Below are 22,814 nucleotides of genomic sequence, written 5' to 3'. Positions count from 1 at the left end.
AACAGAAAGCAGGCAAGTCCTTCTTAGCAATTGCCTATCTAGTAGCCGTAAGCCGGCCAGTCGACAGTAATCAATGGCGGCGGCGTGGGGGCTGTGACAGAGATATGGAAGTTTCTCACAGCTGAGTTCAGACAGAAACCACAGTTGAGTCTCGAGCTCGCACTGACCCAAACAAGCTTCCAAGATTCGAGGAACGTGAAAGTGCTTGCACGTGACGCCTTCCATGACTGCGGGATTACCCGGGGGCAGCTTCAGTGAGTATCGATAGGCACGGACCAATCAAGAGGCGCCAATTGCAAGAGGAACGACGAGAGGCAGCGCTCGGGCCAGGAGCTGGGGCCACCCGGGAACACTGGAGCCAAGCAAGAAGCTCGGTTTACCCGATTTTTGATCGAGAAAGCTTGCTCAACGTCGCGCCATATCAACCAACCTACCGACAAGACCACCGCTACTCTCTCGCCTTCACCCCGCGAAACTTTCAAAATGGGCTTCTGGGACGCTGTCACCGAGATTATCGACGCGGCCACGCCGTGGGCCACCGTCGAGGCCGAGGCCCCTGCGGATATCCCCGCTGAGGTATGCCATCACCACCACCACCACCACCACCACCAACTCTTATACGCCCTGAGTACCCGAAACATGGACGGGCATAGAGTCTGCGAGGATGAGAATGAGGATAGGGGGGAACCAGTCAACACGACGCTTGAATCTCTGCCCAACTTCGTCCAGGAACAGAGAACCATGGTGGGGGATGTACCGTGGTTGAGGGCTTTGTTTGCGTCATAAGCCATGGAGGAAGGGCAACATACGGGGAAGTGGGAGAGCAAGCTTGCTGACGGCCAATTCATGATATAGTCTGCCCCTGCCGCCGAGAGCACCGAGGAGACCACCGCCGAGACCGAGGCTGAGGAGCCCGCTGCCGCCGCCGACGAGGCCGAGGAGGAGGCTGAGGAGGAAGAGGAGGAGGACGAGGATGAGATCGTCGATCCCAAGGAGACTCTCGAGGAGGGTGGGTAGCCTGTCTCTTTTCTCTCCCCATTTTCCGGACCAACACATATTACAACATCACTCGACGACCACAACCCATCCGGCCTTCCGCGACCATCACCTCGACGCACCTTGCGCCTATAGGAGCCCTGCGTTTCCGCGCCGAGCCTCCGACATTGGTCTGCTTCTCAACCAACAGAACTGCCAACGATACGCGACCGCCGAACTTGGGTCAACCTCGCCCATCCTTCAATGTCTACACGATGTTCTCCGACAACCTACTTGTTACAGAGCCCAACTCGAGACGGAACATGATGTGCTGACGGGGGTATCGCTTACAGAGTGCCGCAACTCCAAGGAGTGCGCTCCCGCCAAGCACCACTACGATGAGTGCGTTGCCCGCGTCACCGGCGGTACTGGTGCCGAAGGCGAGGACTGCGTTGAGGAGTGTACGTTCATATAGTCCCCCTTTCCTTGCCCACAGGCACACGAGACAGGCTTTACTTACTAGGAACCTTGGGCGACAACAAACAGTCTTCCACCTCGCCCACTGCGCCACCCAGTGCGCCGCTCCCAAGCTCTGGAACGTCCTCAAATAAACGATCGATCTACCTCGACGGTCGTTTCGCATTCCTGATGCGTCTGCGACTTTCTTGACCCACCAACGCCCGACAGTCCGACAACGAGAGAGCGACCCCCCTCGATCATCAACAACGAAAGGTTATAGACCAGGAGGAGCTATTTCTTTTTAGCATGGAGACAAATGGGGCGTTTTTACGATAGACAAGATACGAAGGAAAACCAACCAACGTTACGTTTCAATCGTTACGATGACGAACCGGGAGTAGAAAGCAAAAATGAGGATATCCAATCGCCAAAGTCCAAAAACTCATCATCAGCAGCCGTCATGGAACACGAACACAGAGAGAAAAAAAAACGGGAAAACGAAATAAGTGCCAGGTGTGAAAATAGGGGAGGACAAGGGGAAGGGGCGTCCAAAAGTGTTTACACATGCATGTTTTATGATGAATGTGTTTGCACTTTTTACCTTTCTCCTCCAACTCCCCCAACTCTCCGAACGAACGTATGGGTATATAGGGCTGGGGAAAGCAGGGGCTGACTACATTGCACAGTCGTATCATTCTCTCATGGTTACGGCATGTCGTCATGTCTGATTCAGTTCTTCTTCCCTAGCCCTGTTGTGCGTGTGTTTCTTCTGTATTATAATCCTTTTCGAAGTCACGTCACCTAACTCTCAAAAGCAGACACAGGTGAACCCTTCCAATAGACCTCCTTTTTTGCTTATACTGTGCTCCTCTTTCCCCGTCGGTTTTGTTGTTGTTTCTCGCACGTTGCATTTAGCTCATGGAAAGAGACATCTTTCACGGTGCGCCCATTTGCTCGGAAATGGCGATGTGCTTGCTTGTGCACCTACCTACTTACGTACCTACCTACCTATTGCCAACGCCCGACAACAGCCAGCCCCCACGTCAACAATAAGCGAAAAGGCGAACGAACAAACATAAGTGGAAGAAAGAAAAAGCAGGAAAATACTTGGCTTTCTGAATCCCATGACAGTTTTTTTTTATTCTAATTCTTTCAATTCCCCCAATGTAAATTCTAGTAGACTTTTTGCTATTAATTTAGTAACAATGACTGATGCGGTCTCTCCTATGCTAGACTGTAATTCGACACCGTCGCTTCTCAATAGGACCATGCAATTGACTCGAATGGGTTGCTAATGATCTGTTGGTGTTTTCCCCCAAAACCTGCTTAAGATAACTCAACCCTTCCCTCATTGTCGAGGTCGAGCGCTCACACACTCGACGCACTCGACATGTTGTTAGTGTTCGTCGTAAATGCGACCTTGTGATAACTTCGCATCGTGCATCGCGCATAGGATGAGATAGGTACATAGGTAGCATGTGGCAGCAAGGGAGCGAGCGAGCGAGCGAGCGGGGGGATGGGTGAGTGAGGGGTTACTGTGTATATGTAACCAAAGATCATGATGGCTCTTTTAGATCGTGGGTAGGCGAGTTGGAGTCGCAGATAGAAGGGCGGAATGTACGGACAGTGATGTGACATATCCGACTCGACCCTTCTAGAATGGATCTTGGAACGAAGTGAGAGGCGTTTGGAACAGTTCAAGACACTGCACTGACAAAGAGAATGAAATGTCTCTCGCTCGCTTCCGCCTTCCTGGTTCATGGAACACACGGCCACCACAAATTTATGTAACACATTGAACACAGTAAGTAACAGAAAATCTGGGGTCTGGGGAAGACGAGACGAGACGAACACCAAAAGGAAAACGGGTTCGGGTTCGGGTTTCAACTTTCAAAAAGCGATGAACCTATCACGATTCATTCTCCTCCCATTTCAACCATTTACAATTGAGCAACCCCGACGGACACACACACAATAAAAGTTAGAGACGAGTTGATCACACGCTTTTCCAAGTTGTTTTGCCGCGCCGCTAGGTTAGCCAAGACCTTTGGGAAGGTTGCTAGAAAAGCGCTTTCGACCCTTTCTTGGATAGGTTGCCGAGACTTTTGGAATGGAAGCGTGATAGGTAGCGTGCCATCCATCCCCAATCCAATGTTGCATCGATGCGAGCGAGCGGGTGCAGCGATCAATTTCCGTGTCCGAAGGATGTCCGCGTCCGCGAGTCCTTCCCTCTTTCTTTGCAGGCATTCATTTGGTCCCGTGCAAAGTAAAGGTGCGGTGTGGTAGCAAGGTAGGAATGCGACCGTAACTCTTCTGTCGCATCTTTCATTCATTCATTTGTTCATTTTCATCATCTCAAATGAAGACTTGATGAGTTGCGACGACATGTGAACACGCGCGTCACTCTTCCATCTTCTCCATCTTTTGATCTCAGCTCCTGCGCTCGCTCGCGTCTACAACATACAGACGGCAGACAACCTTTCCATCTGTTGCTCGCACTTGTTTGGCGGCCGGAACACCGTGACCGAAGCGCGACCTGGGAAACCGAATGCGAACAAAGCTCAAATCAAACACACAAACTCTTGGACACCTTGAATCCAGTCAGAGGGCGCCACAAACAAAGAACCTCCCCTCCATTTCACCCCCTCGAAAAAGCAAGCCTGGCCAAACCAAACCAAACCTAGGGACTAACAAACACCCATAACCATAAAACAAGAGCAGAGCAGAGAAGAGCCGCCTGCGTAATCGCGCCTCGAAAACAGAAAATGAGCAGCCTCCGATCACCCAGCAGAGGAGCAGTTGCAGGTAGCACCACCAAAGGACGACATCTCCACCACCAACTCCAGGATAAAGGCCAAGGACGCTGGCAGGAATTGAGAGACATGGACACCTTACACACAATCGACCATGAGCAAGAGCATGATCAAGATCACGACCATGACCACGACCAAGCAACCATCCACAGCAGTCGACATTCTCACCACACTACCACTTCGCACCGCGACAGCCACGACGATTATCAAGCCAGGTTATCGTATCCGCACCATAAACCTCCTGGAATGACGTCCACTCTTAATAGCAACAATGGCGGTAGTAATGGCGGTAGTAGATCGGGGAGTAGTGGAAATGGAAACAGAAACGGAAATGGAAACGGACATGAAAATGGCAACAAAGAAAAGCGCAGCGATATTGATATCGAAATAGTGGGGATCGAAATGAAGGAGCAGAGGAGTCCGAGTAATACGACGGCAACAACGGCAACGACAACGACAACAACAACAGCGACGATGACTGGAGATGAAAAGAAACGGCGGTTAGGTAAAAATCGAGGTGGGGCAGTACTATCGGATTCCGAAAAGAAAGACGGCATTGGCATCAGCAGTGGATCCCGCTCGGCATCCACCGACTCCGGATCGGGATCGAGATTGGGATCGGTAATCTCCACCACGCTCGGTACCGGGGCGGAAGCGGGAGCGGTTAGTAGTACCGGGGCGACGGCCGGCGGCGGTGGTGGTGTTGGACTCGGACTTGGAATTGATGGAGCGGGAGATGGCCAGGACGATAATGATGAGCAAAGAGTGGAAAGAGACAGTGAAGGAAGACCGGTCGTTTACAAGGTCTATAAGAGGAGGTGGTTTGGGCTGGTACAGTTGACTTTGTTGAATATCATTGTTAGCTGGGATGTAAGTTGTCTTTTTCTTTTTTTTTTCCTTTTCCATCACTCCCTACCTCACCCTTCCGTGCCGTCTATCTTTCGGCCTTAAGCCTGAGTCTGGGATGAGCCTCCGGGATGGATGAAACAACACCTATCGTTGTTCGAGTTGGGATCTGGGGTGATGCCACGACCCGCAAGTGCGTGGTTGGTTGCATATCGATCCCGTCTTACAAACAGCTGTGCGGTGCCTACACATCTCATGCCCTACGGGAGGCGGAAGTAGACGTTAAAAATAACAACAAGCTGTGCGGTGCCTAGTAAGCAACCAAGCAACTCAGTTGAGATCGAACGGGGCAATCCGTCTTACACAACCGACGGGACGGCGGCCCCTCCTAATGCGAGTCACGATGTTAATGGGCTGCCGTCAAAGTTTATTTGCACTCCCACTTCACGCCTCAGTTCTTGAATGCCACTTACACGAAGGTGGATTTGATATCATGGTATTGCTGTGTTCACATTTCAGTTTCTGCATCACTATGGTTTACCCAAGTTACGCCGGTGTTTACCTTCAGGATAACTCTACATGGAAACAAAACATGGACTCCCGAGGGTGCACAGAGGAGGACACTCACAAGTGATACATCACTCCTCCCTCCAACCATCTTCCCATCCCCAAGAAATTCAAGTAACCAAACTAACAACCCCTTCCATCACAGTGGCTCACCTTCTCCCCCGTCGCCGGGCACGCAGCCACCTACTTCCGCACCACCGAAACGACCATAAACTGGCTCAGCACCGCCTTCCTCTTCGCCTTCACCTTCATCACGCCCCTAGTAATCTACGTCCTACACCTCGGCCCAAAACTCTCCATCACCGTCGCCGCCGCTTTGCTACTAGTAGGCAACTGGGTCCGCTACGGCGGCTCGCACTCCTCCTCGCCCACAGGCGGACAATTCGGCGTGGTCATGTTCGGGCAGATCCTCGTCGGCCTCGCCCAACCATTCGTCCTCGCCGCGCCCGCCCGCTACTCGGATCTCTGGTTCACCAACCGCGGCCGCGTAGCGGCTACCGCTTTGACGTCCCTTGCCAATCCCTTTGGAGCAGCGCTGGGACAGCTGGTTGTTCCGTTTTGGGTTAACAGTTCTTCAGACGTTTCGCGCATGGTTTTATACGTATCAATCATCAGCTCCATCTGCGCCGTCCCAGCATTTTTCATCCCTGCGAAACCACCAACGCCCGCAGCCCCGTCTTCCACCACCCCCAAGTTACCTTTGCGCACCAGCGCGGCTATCCTGCTAGGCCACCCCGAGTTTTGGCTCCTCTTCATTCCCTTCGCCGTCTACGTGGGGACCTTCAACTCCATTTCTTCGCTACTAAACCAAGTAATGGAACCATACGGCTACAGCGACGAAGAAGCCGGCATCGCGGGCGCGGTGTTGATCGTGGTCGGCCTTGTCGTCTCAGCTATAACCTCCCCGATCATCGATCGCACAAAGGCCTTTTTAACCACAATCCGCATCGCTGTTCCCTTGATCGGGATCTGCTACTTGATATTTCTCTGGATGCCATCTACGCACGATTCCGCGGGCTTGGCTGGGCCCTACGTGATATTAGCCATCCTCGGCGCTGCAAGTTTCAGTCTGGTCCCCGTTGTCGTGGAGTTTCTGGTGGAAGTGACGCACCCGATTAGTCCGGAGGTGACGAGCACAGTGGCGTGGAGCGGGGGACAGGTGTTGGGAGGAGTGTTTATTATTGTTTCGGGAGCGTTGAAGGAGAAGGAAGGAAGGGGAGGGAGGCCGGATGGGAATATGTATTGGGCGCTGGTGTTTCATGCTGTTGTTGCTATGGTGGCTGTGCCGGTGCCGTTGTGTTTGGGGATGTTTGGGCGGGGGGATAGGGTTAGTTTGAGGAGGGTTAGGTCGGATGATGGGATTCGAACTCGAAGGGAGGGGAGTGCGATTGGGGCTGAAGGTTGAAGGGAGCGCTTGACTTTCTTTATGGTGGGTTTGAGGATGGGATGTAAATGGTGTTATGATGGATGATGGATGGTGTATATTTGTTACGGTTTGTTTGTTTGTTTATATGTATGAGGATGCGATGTACGGCATTCTCGCTTATACCCATGTGACGGACGGGTTTTGGGTACACTTATTAGGATTATTATCTTGTATATATAGGTCTCTCACTCCTCTGCTCCTCTTACAGCAGGACAGGGGTAATGTTTACTTTTAACCAACCAACCTCATCTCATGCAACTGCCATCATTCATCACAATCACTTCCTCCCAAGAACACTGTCCAACCTCCCCTCCCACTCCCCCCTCAACCTCTCCATCTCCTTCCAACAGTCCACCCCCAACTGCTCAAACTCAACCCTCTTCTCCTCCGTCAAATCCGTCGCCCCGCTCTTCCTCCCCACAATCTTCCTTCCCGCACCTCTCTCCCCCTTCTCATTCTTCAACTCAGTTCTCGTCTCAACCGTTCCATCCCACCCCCAACCCTCAACCTCCGTCTTCTTCACTCTGGACTCCCCCCACCAATCCGTGCTTGACCCCCACTTCACATGCTCAGCCTTCACCGCATCCAAAGCCTCCTGCTCCTGCAAAGCAAGCCACACAGGCGCCACGGCGCCGTTATATCCAGTTATGGGATGCCAAGGGGAGCCGAGCCAGCGCGCAATGTACAGAACCACGCGGTACCAGAAGAACATGAAGGCGTTTAAGGGGAAAAGCGTCGTTTGCACGATGCCCGGGTGGACAAGGTAAATACTGGGCGGGGTAGTCTGGGACGTTGACTTGGTAGCCGGCTGGAGGTACGAGTTGACAAACGGTCTGGCGGAGGGTAAGGTGGCGGTCAGGGAAAGCACGTCGGTCAGGCGCTTGGTGCTCTCGTAGGCGGCGTTGGTCTTGATGGCTTGGAAGTCGGAGAGGTCGAGGTTCTTCCACCCGGGCTCGATGGAGGATTCCCAGATTATGCGGCCCGGAGGGAGACTAGTATCGTCAGATCGGCTGAGCAGGGGCACGAGCTTGTGCGCGAAGAGGTAGTGGCCGAAGACGTTGGCGCAAAAGACTTGGCCCATCTCGGGGACCTTTTCATTCTTGACGTCGGGCAGGGGGTTGACGACGTGGCCGGCCGTGGCGGCCTTGAAGGTCGGCCAGGTAGTGGCTTGGACGAGACCCTTGGTCAAGACGTTGTGGAAGACCTTGGGCCAGTCGAGACCGGTCCAGCCGCCCATGCCGGCGTTGAAGATGACTGAGTCGAGACGGGGTATCCTCACGTCGGTGAGGGAGGTGAAGTATAAGGCATCGTTGCCATTGACGGGGCTGCTCACGGTGCCGTTGACGAGTTGTTCGGCGGCGCGGTGGACATCGGCGAGGTTGCACAGGTCGAGCTGGACGCTGAGGATGTGGATGCGCTTGGTGACGGATCGGGGATCGTAGCTGGGACCGCCGGCGCGGGAGCGGAGGATGTCGGAGGTGGTTGCGAATTCGCGGGCATGTTGGCGGAGAGCATGGATGGTCTCTTGCGACTTCTTGACGCTGCGGGTGGTGGGGATGACGACGAGGTGGGAGGTCAGGGAGCGCGTCGTGAGGTATTCATCGATTAGGCGCTGGCAGATGGCGAAACCAATACCGCTGAAGTCGCATTAGCTGTTAGTATGGTACCTCCATCAGGCATGAATAGATAGGTGGATGTTGAAGACTTGCCTGTTGGCGCCAGTGACCAAAGCGAAGAGGGTGTCCTCAGGAGGGACCGAATCCCATGGTGCCGGGGCCATGTTTTGCTGGTCGAATATCGTCATGTAACCGAAAAGGAACTAGAGCAATTCGATACAGGCCGGTTATGGGAAACAGAGGTACGGGTTACAATGGTGGACAGAAAGGTGTTGCCATGTCAAGATGGGATGCCGTCACGATGTCGGTCTGAAAGGGGTCCTGTTCGACGCGATCAATTTGTGGAGACGCTTCGGCCCCTGTTCGATTGGTTTGTTTGTTTTATTTACTTCAGACATTCCAACACGTGATTGTACATTTGTATGTGTGTTTCACAAAGAGTAGGAATCATCTAGCCAATGGAAAGTGAAGACCATCATGAGTGGTAAAAGATGTGTTGTTTGGTGTTGTTATAATAGTCTGTTTCCAACCGCGAGATCGGGGTCGGTCGGGCCACTCTTCCGGACCTGGAGGGTTGGACAAGTCCGTGCCGTTTCGGGGATTTGGTAGTGTCCGGCCGGCACTGCAGCGTGTGCCTTGCATTCCCGTCACTTTCACATGGCCAACCAACTTGGGCCCCGCATTTCCTTTCCCTTTTACAACTAACAAACACTTTCATACAATAACATCACACGACCTCAAATTGTCACAAGCATGAATGGCTTCCAAAGTGCTGATATTCACCGGAGCTCCAAAGAGCCGGGCGCTTGACTGGAACACCCCGGATCTACTGGTCGAATTCGATGAGCCTATTGCCAGCTTCATGGGCATCCAAACAGCAGTAGTGGATCGCCCGGACCCGGACCAGAGCATCATCCCGGCCTCCGCTCCGACCCCCGCCGCATGGAGATCCCTTACCCTTGAAAGAGAACGTATCCATACCGGCTACACACAACAACAACAGGACTCCAGTTTCGGCTTCAACCTAGCTCACGGCCCGGAACCAATCCATCAGCCCGATGACTTTCTCACTATCGCATCCATCTCGCCATCATTTGACGAATCATCTGTTGTTCATGGCGACCTGGAGTCCCAGTTCTACGAACACTCCCTTGCACTGCACCAACATGTCCGCTCCTCATACCTGGACGCTAACTTGCTTAGGGAATCAGAGCCACAACACTCCATCACGTCGGTAATGAGCGAGGAGGACCTGGATACGGCTTCGTTCTTGGAGACCACGACTCATGCGTTCCGTGTGGATGGAGACGAAGCCGTCAAAGAGCCATTGACATTCCGTGGTGGTGACCGCCTCAGTGACCTCAAGGATATCCCATCGGCCGCTTACCTCATCAAGGCACAACCCCAGACCATCACCTGCAATTTGATCGTCGGCATCATTTCCATCTCTCAGCCCCGATCGGTTAGCACTCGCTGGGGCTCAGACCGCATTCTGGTCGAGGTGCTCGTTGGCGATGAGACCAAAGCCGGCTTTGCCGTTACCTTTTGGCTACCCCCTGGCTGCGAGACAGTGAAGGGAAGCATGCTTGAAGGCCTGCGGAATCGGGATGTGGTCCTGCTTCAAAACGTGGCTTTGAACGTCTTCACCAAAAAGGTCTACGGCTCCAGTCTGCGCAAGGGATTGACCAAAGTTCACCTGCTTTTCCGAGCAAGGCTCGACGCAACCGACGTCGGCGGTCATTATGCCCCCTCGGACTTATCCGTGACAAGAACCACGCATGCTCAGCTGGACAAGACCCGGAGAGTGTGGGATTGGGTGCTACGTTTCGTCGGTCCCGGACCTATCACCGCCGCCGCTCCCGAGCCCGGCAGGAGACGAAGCCCTAGGAAGAGCAAGAACAACAAATATGCCTTACCCTCAGCTGCTCAACCGTGGGATATGCCACCCCCTGATACTCAGTAGTATACCGGGGACGCGTGGGTGTTTCATACAATTTATAGAAACCCCGGAGATGAAGATCTCGTATTCTTACTCGAAATCGGGGCTGAGCTTTTGGCTCGGAACGGGCCGGCGTCGGGTTCGGTACCATTCCGAGCACCGTGGGCAGGGCTTGGCGGAGAATTCAAATGTCCTTGGTTTTTAGCGGTGGAGGCTCACCTCGCTATTAAACCTACAATTATCAAGTCACGGTGTGGCTGCTCACGGTCCCAGGGCGCTCCCAACAAGCTGCGCCCATCTTGACGCGCAATCAAAGTAATCAACACTACGCGTCCCCCAGACCATCTGAAACTCGTCTAACAAATGCTAGATATTGAGCATTGGAGTCCTCCCGACTTGAGACAACGATAAAGTCCAACGGTTTTGTGCATGTCATTCCTCGGTTTGCCACCCGGATCTGATCTGTCAAGACTGCATGACATCCCATCTCACTGACAGGGAACTTGACGTCTCGGCAATATTTTGTACAGGGGACTTATACGCGGAACCCCTTACCGCCCAGCAGCCTACCATTTTAGTACACCTTACTTACACTACCCATCTCTCACCTCATTCATGATGCGGAGAAGTCATCGAAAATCCCGAAAGGGGTGCCTCGAATGCAAGAGACGGCACATCAAGGTAAGTAGTCCGCTTACAAACTCAAGACAAGTCACGCCATTGACATTTCTTGGACAGTGCGACGAAACACGGCCGCGATGCATCAACTGCCAGACCGTTGAGAGGGAATGTTCCTACCCCATTCTACCCGGCACCAGCACCGGCAGCGATGACCTATCCCGGTCCCCAGCCGACTCCCTCTCTGTAGCCGCAACCCCACCCTCCTCCGCCGCCGGATCCGCCTCGGCTTCAGTAGCATCCTTCTCCAGCTACGGTGGCTCCACCGCCACCACTCCCGTCCCGGCTCCCGGCCCCGAACTCGGACCTGGACCCGGACCCGGACCCTTCATGCCGGACGTTGCACCCTTCCCCATCCCCAATCAAGACTCGGAATCGCCCAATGTCAACATGGTGCACATGGAGCTCCTCTACCACTACACCACCGACATCTTCATCACCTTTCCTCCGCTCGGCGACACCGTCCGCTCGCTAACCATGCACCACGCCCTCCGCGAGCCATACCTGATGTACCAAATCCTTGCCCTCTCGGCCCGGCACCTTTCGGTCTTGCGCCCGCACCGCGAAGCCTTTTACCACCACCACGCCATCCAGCTGCAGACGCACGCCCTGACGTTATTCAACAGCATCGACATGTCCCATTTCGACACGTGCCCCATCGAGAACCGCGTCCCTCTGTTTCTGTTCTCTTCTGTCCTCGGCTTCCACGCCCTCTGCGACACGCTGTCCTACCGAGACGCCGAGTTCCCTGCCACGCTTACGCGGTTCGTGGGCTACCTGCACCTGCACCGCGGGATATACGGGGTGCTGGAGGGACACATGGACGAGATGAAGCAGAGCGCGCTGAAGCCCATTATCGAGGTCGGGATACGCATGTATGATATGCGCGGGACGGGGCCCGAGTGCGATGATATTTTGCGGAGGCTGGGGGAGAGGTTTTCTTCTTCTCCTGCAGATGATGATGCTGGTGATGATGGTGATGATGAGGATGAGGATAAGGATAAGAAGCAGGAGAGGATGGACGGGCTGAGACAGGCGGTGCAGCACCTGCAGGTCATCTTTGATGCCATGCCCAGTCCGGCTAGACAGGTGCAGATGTTGTTGGCGTGGGGCACCATGTTGAGGAAGCCCGTCATGGACATGTTGGAGGAAGGAAAGCCGGAGGTGTTGGCGGTTTTGGCGTACTACTTTGTTTGTCTGCATCTGTGTAGGAAGGTGTGGATATCGGGTGATTCGGGCAAGTTCTTGCTGGAGAGTTTGGTGAGGTATATGAGTTGTTTGGGGCCGGAGTGGGAGGAGTGGATGGAGACGCCGTGTAGGCTGTTGAGAGAGGCGGATGAGATGGAGGCCAGGCTGCAGGCAGGAGCAGGAGCAGGAGCAGGAGGGAGTGGTGGTGGTGGTGGTGGTGGTGGTGGTGAGTTTGGGATTGGGATAGGGGGAGGAAGTCACGAACAGCAACAGCAGTACCAGCAGTTACGATAAATGGACGGAAGTGTTTGTCATGGTAACTGGAACTGCGTCACATGATCTCGTGACTCCTTCTCTTTTCTTACTTTGCGTGTTCAGCTCTGGTTTGTTTTCTTCTTGTTCTCTTTTCTCCTTCAACAACTTTTCCGGCAAAGCATCAGCATCTCATCGAAACACCACCAACAAGCACAACCGCAACAAGTGAGCTTTCCTTCTTCCGCTACACAACTCAAGACGGGATCCAAGCCCTTTCCTTGCCACATTTCCAACCACCGACAACAACAATCCACCAAACCAAGTCACCGCCATCACGATGGCCACCGGCGACTCCACCATGTACGACCCTGCGATTGCTTTGAAAGCAGCCCGCGTGGCCGAAATCCATCTCCTCGCCATGCAATCCAACCCCCTTCTTCACGCTCAGTTTCCTACTCCCGAGAGCCAGGCAGCGCTCCAAAACTTGCTAGCGAAAGAAGCTTACCCCAAGATCATGTCTGCTCCCGCCGAGGATGGCGTTAGGATAATCACGAGGGAGAAAGGTGGTCGCGGTGATATAGTGGGGTTTCTGATGTGGGATCATCCTTCACCTCTTGACTGTTTTGGTGATCCCCCTCCAAAGGACAACAAGAAGAAGAAGTTGGAAGAAGAGGGAGAAGTCTTGAGTATCCCGGGATGCAGGAGGAAGTATCTCGAGGAATACGCTCGGTTGGCGAAAGAGGCTAAGGAAAAGAGCGGCTACAACCAGAAGAGATGTTGGCGTAAGTTCTTTCCATATCATATCCGATGCTCGGTCGCCATACATATTTCACCGATGTAGTAGTATACTGTGTGATATTTACTGACACTTGGGTCTACATTTGGCACATGGCAGATCTGACGTTCCTATGTATCGACCCCGAGCATCAAGGCCAGGGCCTTGCGACGGATATGATGGAGCAGTTTCTTGACATGGTGGAGTATTTGCATGACGAATTCGGACAGCTGCCGGTGTATTTGGAAAGCACGATGGAGGCTGTGTCGATGTATGAGAGGCTGGGGTTTGAGACAGAAGATTGGTTTGAGATGAAGATACCCGCCATGAGAAAGGGAGGATGTTCAAAGGGGAGCGAGGGCGAGGGCGAGGGCCAGAGTGAGGGCGAGGAAGAGATGATGACGTATCGAGAGGTTTGCATGGTTTACTATCCCGGGGCGCGGTTCAGGCGTATCTCATAGTCACTATGTAGACGTCTGGTTATGGTGTCTTGGTTTTTGGGGGGTTTTGGCATGGTTATTGCCATAAAGAAGAATGTTTATTAGTAGAGTGGCAGAAACCACAACATTCCGGGTTAGGCTATGCAATCAACGGCCAAGTTAGTCTGCAATTGGCTTCCCACATCATCATGAGACACCAAGTACCCCGCCTCTCTTCCAAACAATAATGGAAAGACCCAACGGTCGAGGCGGTCTTTTACACACGAATGGCAAGTGCAGGCAAGTTGAAGTCGTCCCCCACCCGAACATCATCCGTCTTTGAATTGGCAAGTGTGCATCAACATATGGCGGAAGGAGCGGTTCCAAAGTCGACCGGCGAGGCTCAAAAAAAAACCAAAAAAAACCAACGAGTCGCGACTGCCGAGTGAGAAACAGAAACAGCATCATGCCCTGCAACTGAGTGTTCAGAGTTTTCTTCCCACCGCCTTTCCTGCTTTGTGTTACCTCAACCTCAATATTCCATTTTTTCCCCATTCCATCGACAACCTCCTTTCGCAAGCTGCCCGCAAAATCACCACCAATCAACACACACACCATCCGACAATTTGCATGTCACAAATCATACAACCATCTTACATACATGCCTCTCTTCTGTACTCTTTGCGATACCTTCAGTGCATTTTTCATTATGCAAAACCTGGACATCGACATGTTACCCACCACCACATTTTGACCCGTTGACCTAGCAAACCTAGGCTTCAAATAAACCAAGTCTAAGACTGAGTTCCAAGACACCGAACGAACGGTACCGTGGCAAGCCTTCTTTCCTCCCGTCCGTCACCCGTTGCCGTCGATAGTGTAATCGCCATGTATCTGTCATATTAACCCAACCCCGTCTAGGCACTTCGTTACGCCCTTCCAGTTCCCCGTCCCCCCCGCCTTTCTCAAAAATAATACCCCCGCGTCCACCGATGCAAGCGGCGGCGCATGTCAATGGACCCCTCCACACACGGGGGGGTTTCATGGTCGATCCGGTTCTGGGCACGCGAGCTTGGCGATTGTCTTCACACACAGTCTCTTTCCCTTCTCGACAAGGACAGGACACTGCACCGCCAACCTCTCGACTTCTACAAGAATATGCACACAAGCACTCCAAGCCACACACGTACAGTACCAAACAAATGTGGGGGAGGGATTCAACCATGATCCCGACCGTTTGGATTTGACACTTTCTTTTCGCCGTCTTTTCAAACAACACCAGCATGCTTTTGTCTCGTGCTCTGCCGTTCCCCCGGGAAAAAAGTGCAATCACACGACATCTCACACTCACATGCTCGTAACCCCGAGAGCCTGGGATCGAAGCTGAAATGGAAAAACGAGGGAACGGGGAACTTTTAGGCTTTTCAGCTGAACCCCACTGTGGGGTCGATTCCTATCCGCTATCGTGAGCTTTGAGACGACGGGAGACAGCGCCCTGACACGCCTTGACGCCAGCATGGAACCTCAGCTTGCGCACTCCCAGCCGGAGAGCAACCAGTCCGGCGGAGCCTGATGTCATCTATTGAACCACAACGGGGCCGTTTCCTCCTTTTATCGGACCTTTGACGTTCCATCGCCTACTCATTAAAAAGTTACTGCCGCAGTTTCGAGACGGTTTAGACCATCATCCACGATAAATTCCCGGCTTGTGAACTCAATGCCAAGCTGCGTTTATGGGAGATCGTTCCGAGGCCGCACAGCCAAAGTCAGCAACACCGACCGACCTTTTTCAATGTGCCGGCTTGTGGACGCTTTCACAGTCCGGTGATAGGTGCCGTGCTTTCCGCTTCTGATCGCTTGGCAGCAACACACGACGCAAAGTCATCGAGGTTGAACCATTCACAAGTCTTGTAAAAACACCGAAATGGCCTTGACCGACACTCCGCCATGAAACACCAAATCCTTGAGCTTACTTATGCCCTCGCACCGCTGCGACAGGCAGGAGGCAGGTCAAGACAACAGACACAACGATCAGACATCTGAAAGACTGCCTTTGAACTGTCACCGATGTCTCGGCAGGTGTCAGGCCATTACGTTAAATGTATTCCCAAAAGAGGGCGGGTTCCGGCAACGCGCCTTTTTTATTTGGTAATGGGGCTCCAATCCACGGCAGCCGGTGCCATGACTTGCGATCCCGGCAGCCCATGGTCCAACGAGGATGCACGCAACTCCAATCCAGTGTATCTGATACCTCGGACCCTCTCTCCTCCTGGCCTCTCGGTGCTGTTGATCTTAACAGCTTTCCATAGAGGAACAAGTGCTCAGCGGTTACTGCTATATACCCCACCATCATTGTCCACACCGGTCTCAGCAGGTACTGTTTACAAGGTCGATCATGAATGCGTTATCGTCTTTTTCCCATTAGGAATTTTGTTCTTCAATCGTAAAGATGATAAGGCCGGACAATCTGATATCAGACGCATGTGTCTGGCCGTCTTCTGCTGCTGCTGCAACTCAACCGCGCCATGCTCCTGACGGCACTACCGCATTCTCAAGCAGGACAGATGGGCACCTTGTCGCCGTCATTATCGTTGTCCGCTCCGAGATAACCCCATATACTAGTCCCAGACTACGTTAGGAGGGAACAGGCACATCATGGGAAATCAGTCACCAAATGCAAGCAAATGTCGCCCCTGCAGCCACGTATTTCCTTATCGGCCTCAAGGGTCCTGTGGTGGTGGACAACATGGGACTGCCATTTACACACGCCAATCTAGCGCCAAGATAACTAAAGTTGGTTGATGAGTTGCCGCAGCTTGGTGTTTCTCAAATTCTCACCCACATACATCAGCATCTTCTGCTCGACACGGCATTGCTCTTTCTCGCAAGGAGGCACGCGCCAGTCTATAATCTGTCCAGGGTGCAGTTGATCTCCTGTTCGGAATCCTGCTGGTTCTGATTATCGACGATATTGGCGTCCTTGGCCGTTATCCTTCTTGTCTTATATACATATCAGTCTCCCTTATCGTCCCTCCCCCCTCCAAACACCACCTCCATGTTTCACGGAACAAAGACAGAAACAAAAAGGATAAACTAACCACTCCCACACCTCGAAAGCTCGAGCCGAAACCCCGGTTCTGTGCCTTCATTGTCATCCTCGCAAATGACGCAGATAAGCCTAGCTTATCTTATCCTGGTCTCAATCATCACATAGGAACATTGCGAGTTAAACAGCACCCCGGCCGACATAGACAAGTCCATTTCACCAATACGCATCCATCATACCTACCTAGCCAGATTGCCAATAGCAACCCTACCACGAAATCCTGCCTATCCAAAGCTATCCTACAACCCTGCGGTGGCTAGGTACCCTTACACGCCTGCTTACCTACCCAATCCGGGGCACGACCTATCAAAATCACCCGCATACGCTACCGCTTACACGCTTCCTCTTTCTGGCAGGGCAGGACACCTCGGCCGATCAAGACAAGACCGTACTCGTTTTACCTTCAAACATACACCTCATATACACACACACAAAAGATACCTTACATACTACACTGCTGCCACACTCTACTTGCCTTATCTCTCTGGCCTTCTCCTCGACACCAGATTCCTTCCACCCTTCGTTGTCGCGTAAAGTCACTGAATCTGGTAAGGAGATACGTGCCGGTGTCAAGAGAGCGATAAGGCCGCTTCTCCTTCCTCTCAGATCCCCTTTCTCCTGCTGCTACCAGCCGTGCAAAATACACGGAGCCGCTGTTGTGTTACCACAGAGGCAGGTGAACAAACAGACAGATTGTGGCCAGGCCAGTCGACGAGCAGGTGTGCGTTTCAACCCTCCGGATATCCTAGGGCCTTGTGGTAGGGATTCAACCTCCCGAGCCTCATATCTGTCCGCAGTTGTGCCGTCAACGAGCGTCAACCTTATCTGTGGCTTGCTCTTGCTTATCAACCCTCGGAGACAAGGCGACAAGGACCCCCAAACGTAACCCTTCTTTCGATCCATCCAGGCCAACCCATCCACCTGCAGCGTTGCTCGCGGGTCCTCCTGTCAGGGCTCAATCCGGGGAAAGCTAACGTCCTGGAAGAGATTCCGAAATCCAGAAACATCCCGGGGTCGTTCCATTATCCGTGGACCCTGTCGCCTCCTCGTCCCCAGAGTATCGAAAGACACCAATCTGTCTTGGTTCCACACGGGGGCGCACGCCACTACCTCACCCGCCTCCCCGTGGGGCTGACCATTCAGTAAGCTCTATCAAATACTTGGGCTTGTCCATATCCTCCTCTTGCCTCTTCTTGGTTGGGGGTGGCAGCGTTACCCGCATACAACCTCAGACATACCTACTTGGTCACGGCATTAGTCCCCCGGTCACCTGCGGCACTGCTCCTAGCCTGGTTGCAGAGCAGATTCTGGATAGGAAAGTAGCTTTGTCCAACCTACAGATCCCCATACCTCTTTCTCGTCCAATACTCGGGAGAGGACTTCATCTCGGACAACCTCCAGGGTAAATCCGGCCGCGATCAATCGTCTCACCAGCCCCTTAATCGTCATCATGTCCGTCCCCAGTGCCGTCCCAAGGACGGCTCCCATTGCCATTGCGCCCAAGCCTCCCCCACGCTTTCCTCCCAGTCGACAAGGAAGTATCAACTACGGCGACTCCTTCTCTGGTTTCCGAAGCGGTATCAACACCCCAGATACGGACTCCCTAAGCGGACAAACAACAACTCCCTGTGAAGCTTGTCTACGCTGTAGGCTTGAGTGTGTCATGAGTGATGACGAAGAGAGCTGTGTTGCTTGCCAGACGAATGGTGCAGAATGTTCGTTGGGCGAGAGCCCTCCGCCACGAAAACGCAAGTTGAACGGTGATGCGGAGGAAAGTGGCAGTAAAAGAAGGTGCGAATAATAACTTACCTGCAACACCTACCTCATTTTACATGACATTCATGGACCCCACGTGTCTGCTTCGTCTCGTCCTCTTACTTCCTTCCCACCATCTTCCGCACACTTCAAAGTTCCCCCAGCTTATCTCTCCAACCCCCCATCTCAACAACTCTGTGCAAGTCGTTCTTATGCGTGGTCTGATATCTGATTGGTTGTTAGCAGCTCCCCAGGACGGTCTGATAATAGGAAACGAAGACAGAACCCACCAAGCTTGTCGAGCACCGTGGCTACCGGCAGTTCCCTAATCGAGGAGATGGCTAACTTTGGCGGTCCAACCTTGCTAAAACGTACCCTTGGTCTTCAGTCAGACAGGTATAGTCAGTACATAGGGCCGACCACCGACTTTGAGCCCTCTCTCATCAACCTCTCCCCCTTTGACCCACATGACGAGAGTCTCCTCGCCCGAGGGACTCTAAGGAAGGTCAGCGATGATGACACCTTTCTCATGCTCCCGGATTCACTCACGCCCGGGCACGCTCACATCACGGAGGATGTCGACGAAATCGAAAGTATCGTCGCCCCTCATGGCCGGAAACTGATTGACCTGTACTTCTGTATAGTGCATCCCGGGTTTCCCATCATTCAGAAATCGGTCTTCTATGAAAAATACGACCGATCGCATCGAGAATTCTCGCCGCCACTTCTTGCTGCCATATACATCTTGGCCATCAACTGGTGGGACCATTCGGAGGAACTAGCGTCATTGCCGCGACCCAACGTTCGAGAACTGGAGAGACTGGTGCGCGTTACTCTCGCAGATGCCATGTATCGACCCAAGTTATCGACTATTCAGGCCGGCTTGTTGCTCTCGCAGCGTCCTGAGGGTGATCAGTGGGCGCCCACGGCACAGCTCGTTGCTATCGGACAGGAGCTTGGTTTGCACCTTGACTGCTCGTCGTGGAAGATCCCGCCCTGGGAGAGGGGACTGAGAAAACGCCTCGCTTGGGCGCTGTATATGCAGGATAAATGGGGCGCGCTCGTTCACGGGCGTCCTTCCCACATATTTTCGCCCAACTGGGCGGTGCCCGTTTTGACGCCCCATGATTTCCCCGACATTGAGTGGGAGGAGAGCAATGCGGAAGAGCGGACTGAGACGGAGCGTGGGCGCACCTTGTTTTGCCAAATGGTTCAACTCTCCCAGATTCTTGCCGAAATCCTCGAGACGTTCTATACCCTGCAAGCCACGCAGGCTGTTGCTCATGCCGGTGCTCAAGGAACGCAACTTGTGCTGTCGTTAGCCAAGCCGATTCAGCTCAAGTTGAAGGAATGGTATAGCGGACTGCCTGCTTCGGTTCGCATGGATTCAACGTTTCAAAGCGGCACCATGTCGCAGAACAACAACAACCGCCTCTCCAGCATCGGGTATCTCCACCTCGCCTATTTTGCCACGGAGATCACTCTCCACCGCCGCATCATCCGCTCGATTGACGCCTCCTCCTCTTCATCCTCCGGCTCCACCATCGCCTCACTCAGCGCCAGTGTCAACAGCACAACGAGCAGCACCCCTGGCTCGACCGCCAGTAACATCGACCCGTATATCCAGCACATCTGCCGAAGTGCTGCCAAGGCCCGTCTGATCTCCGCCATGGACTTTGTCAACCGCCTGACGCCTTCCCATCTGCGCGCCTTCTGGTATTTTGCCTCCAAGACCAACTTTGCGTTAATCGGCACCTTCGGATCGCTCCTGTGGGCCACTTCTCCCGGCAGAGAGGAGGCAGACTGGTACAGGCGTCGGTTGGGCGAGTATCGCTGGACACTCAGCGTCAGCTCGAAGCCCGGCGAGGGTCACAAGGGCTTGACGGAGTTTGCGATGGGAATGCTGGATATTTCGACCGGGTTGTTGAAGCAGTTGCCTGAGAAGCCGCTGCTGAGTAGGAGCGGGAGTGCGGTCAACGTCGGGGTGGGCGTTAATACGGAAGTGATGAGGAGTCAGAGCCTGCTCGCTCTCGGGACTGGGACCGGGTCTGTGCCGCGAGGCGGATATGGTGGTGTTGGTAGCCCGGGGTCTTCTGGGTTTGGGCGCGTGAACAGCATGAGTGGGTTCAATGAGAGCTATGTTCGAGGAGGACTGGATAGGAGGTTTCAGCAGCCGATGAGTGGTGATGCGAGCGGCGTGCAGAGCCCGAGGAGTATGGGTAGCGAAAGCAGCGATGAGGGCGTCTATGGGAACTTTTCGGCGACGGCGGGAATGGCTGGTCTGGCGGACTGAGTTTGTGGTGGGTTTGCATGAAGTGTCTGCTGTGGTTCTATCGAAGAAAGGGTTGCGTATCTACACCATTGGAGGTTTTTTGACGACAAACGAAGTAACGAAGCATTTTCATATTCGCATTCGACTGCAAACGAAATAAATCTGGAGACAATTGTGCAAAAATCAACAAAGCGATAAGAAGGAACGACTTTTGGGTGGATTGAGTTTCAAAATTCCCATTCATCAGGGCAAACGCACCTTTTTGTGAGGTCCTCCTCAAAAAGCCGCGGAGATGCACTCGCCAAATGCATCAAATTTGCAGACAGTTGCTGAACCCCAAACGCAGGCGCACGCGTGTCACGGGAATAATCAACCCTATGGCGTGCGAAAGCACGCGATTATGGTAATTCTCCAAAACGGGTGCCGATGACGTGCTAAGGCTGAGGAGGAGTACAGTGGTGCGGATGGGGTGGGTGTGGGTGTGGGCGACTGGGCGAACGACCGGGCGGGTCTTGCATACAACGCAAGACAACACAACACTACACGACACAACATAATGCGACTAGAACTACCACCTACCGCTCTAAGACGGCCTATACGAGGTGCATCTTCAACAACACATCGTGTTATACACGACAAAAGCGAAACGCAACAGCAAAAGACCGGAAACTTGACCATCCCGTGGCCGCCCTCTGCAACTTCAGCTCAGCTATCCGTTCACTTTCTTACCCTGACACTTCTTCACAAGCTTTTACTACCTCACTCAGCTACGATGAACTCGGAGAACCTGGAAATAGGAAAGGGTGGTTACACGAAATCTCGTCAACGAAAGCCCCATTCTCGCCTAACCCACTCAGCAAGTCTACTCGCTCGGAAAAGAGAAAGGTGACACGAAGGAGGGGTTCGTTCGTTCGTTCTCGGTGGACGGAGATTTCACGGACCAAACACCAAAGTTGCTGGCTAATACGGCCAGCTGGTTAGTGGTGGTGGTTATGCATGAGTGGTCGGTCATGGTGTGATATCAGGCTTTTCGAATTTCGTGTTTTTCTTTCAATGTTTTCTTATTAACGACTTTGATGAACGAACTTAGACGCTATGGGCTATGGACTATGGGCAGGATGGGCGATGGGATGTGCATGGTGAGAGAAGCTAGGAAGCTAGGAAGATGTTGGTGTTGGTGTTGACGAAGCATGATCAACTGCCGTATCAAGGAGTGATGGATGGTCCATGCGAGGAGTGGAAGAGACGCCGTTGATACCCTTAGGGTTGTTGTTGTTGGTGCTGCTGTTGTCTTTTTGTTTCTTCTTTGGACTTTATTCTTCACCCCTTGTTCTTTTCTTGTCTCTTGTCATTAGCAAGGCGGCCAGATCTGTTATTTTCTTTCTGCCATTGGACATGCAGTTATTTGTTGCATATATATACCGATAGATTTGCTTCGTTTTCATGTTCTCGGTTACCTTACTTACCCCACCAATTCAAGTTTGAACTTCCACCCAACCTCAAGAGCCTCAAAATCTCCCTCTTGTTACTGTGGAAGCGAAGTAAGACCATCACTGGGGTAGGTAACAAACACTGACTGTTCTGTGAATTGATGGATGGATATATTATGCCGTGCTGTACGCCGATGACTTTCTTTGATGATGCGATGGGGAGATTGTACCTTTTACTCCCATCCCATCCCAACCAATGCTGCTGTCCCTGCCGTTCTGCTCGCTGATGTGTCCG

At 53.0% G+C, this 22,814-nt stretch overlaps 7 protein-coding genes across 7 annotated transcripts; 6 read left to right on the top strand and 1 right to left on the bottom strand.

The window, feature by feature from the left end:
• Positions 1–129: 129 nt before the first annotated feature.
• On the top strand, positions 130–2,317 carry SMAC4_07917 (uncharacterized protein). Its single transcript, XM_003350552.2, has 4 exons — positions 130–576; positions 856–1,009; positions 1,329–1,436; positions 1,522–2,317. Exons 1-4 carry the CDS (start codon positions 484–486, stop codon positions 1,584–1,586), a joined length of 420 nt encoding a protein of 139 aa, XP_003350600.1. The 5' UTR covers positions 130–483; the 3' UTR covers positions 1,587–2,317.
• A 1,882-nt stretch (positions 2,318–4,199) lies between these two features.
• On the top strand, positions 4,200–7,325 carry SMAC4_07918 (uncharacterized protein; the record flags this gene model as incomplete). Its single annotated transcript, XM_003350553.2, has 2 exons — positions 4,200–5,117; positions 5,806–7,325. The coding sequence occupies 2 exons, from the start codon at positions 4,200–4,202 to the stop codon at positions 7,063–7,065; spliced, it is 2,178 nt and encodes a 725-aa protein (XP_003350601.1). The 3' UTR covers positions 7,066–7,325.
• Positions 7,326–7,363: 38 nt separating this feature from the next.
• Positions 7,364–9,203, bottom strand: SMAC4_07919 (uncharacterized protein; the record flags this gene model as incomplete). The annotated part of the gene is made up of 2 exons (XM_003350554.2): positions 8,792–9,203; positions 7,364–8,698 (listed from the first exon to the last, which is right to left on the bottom strand). The coding sequence occupies exons 1-2, from the start codon at positions 8,888–8,890 to the stop codon at positions 7,364–7,366; spliced, it is 1,434 nt and encodes a 477-aa protein (XP_003350602.2). The 5' UTR covers positions 8,891–9,203.
• A 256-nt stretch (positions 9,204–9,459) lies between these two features.
• On the top strand, positions 9,460–10,665 carry SMAC4_07920 (uncharacterized protein; the record flags this gene model as incomplete). Its single annotated transcript, XM_003350555.1, has 1 exon — positions 9,460–10,665. One exon carries the CDS (start codon positions 9,460–9,462, stop codon positions 10,663–10,665), a length of 1,206 nt encoding a protein of 401 aa, XP_003350603.1.
• Positions 10,666–11,256: 591 nt separating this feature from the next.
• Positions 11,257–12,801, top strand: SMAC4_07921 (uncharacterized protein; the record flags this gene model as incomplete). Its single annotated transcript, XM_003350556.2, has 2 exons — positions 11,257–11,322; positions 11,380–12,801. 2 exons carry the CDS (start codon positions 11,257–11,259, stop codon positions 12,799–12,801), a joined length of 1,488 nt encoding a protein of 495 aa, XP_003350604.2.
• A 298-nt stretch (positions 12,802–13,099) lies between these two features.
• Positions 13,100–14,357, top strand: SMAC4_07922 (uncharacterized protein; the record flags this gene model as incomplete). The annotated part of the gene is made up of 2 exons (XM_003350557.2): positions 13,100–13,544; positions 13,658–14,357. 2 exons carry the CDS (start codon positions 13,100–13,102, stop codon positions 13,996–13,998), a joined length of 786 nt encoding a protein of 261 aa, XP_003350605.1. The 3' UTR covers positions 13,999–14,357.
• A 2,578-nt stretch (positions 14,358–16,935) lies between these two features.
• Positions 16,936–21,413, top strand: SMAC4_07923 (uncharacterized protein). Its single transcript, XM_024655754.2, has 2 exons — positions 16,936–18,853; positions 19,064–21,413. The coding sequence occupies exons 1-2, from the start codon at positions 18,513–18,515 to the stop codon at positions 21,108–21,110; spliced, it is 2,388 nt and encodes a 795-aa protein (XP_024511587.1). The 5' UTR covers positions 16,936–18,512; the 3' UTR covers positions 21,111–21,413.
• The last annotated feature ends 1,401 nt before the right edge of the window (positions 21,414–22,814 follow it).

This window comes from Sordaria macrospora, chromosome 7, assembly GCF_033870435.1.
Source record: "Sordaria macrospora chromosome 7, complete sequence".
Classification (NCBI taxonomy): Eukaryota; Fungi; Ascomycota; class Sordariomycetes; order Sordariales; family Sordariaceae; genus Sordaria; species Sordaria macrospora.
Note: the sequence above shows the minus strand (reverse complement) of the source record. Positions and strands in the feature narration are given on the sequence as shown.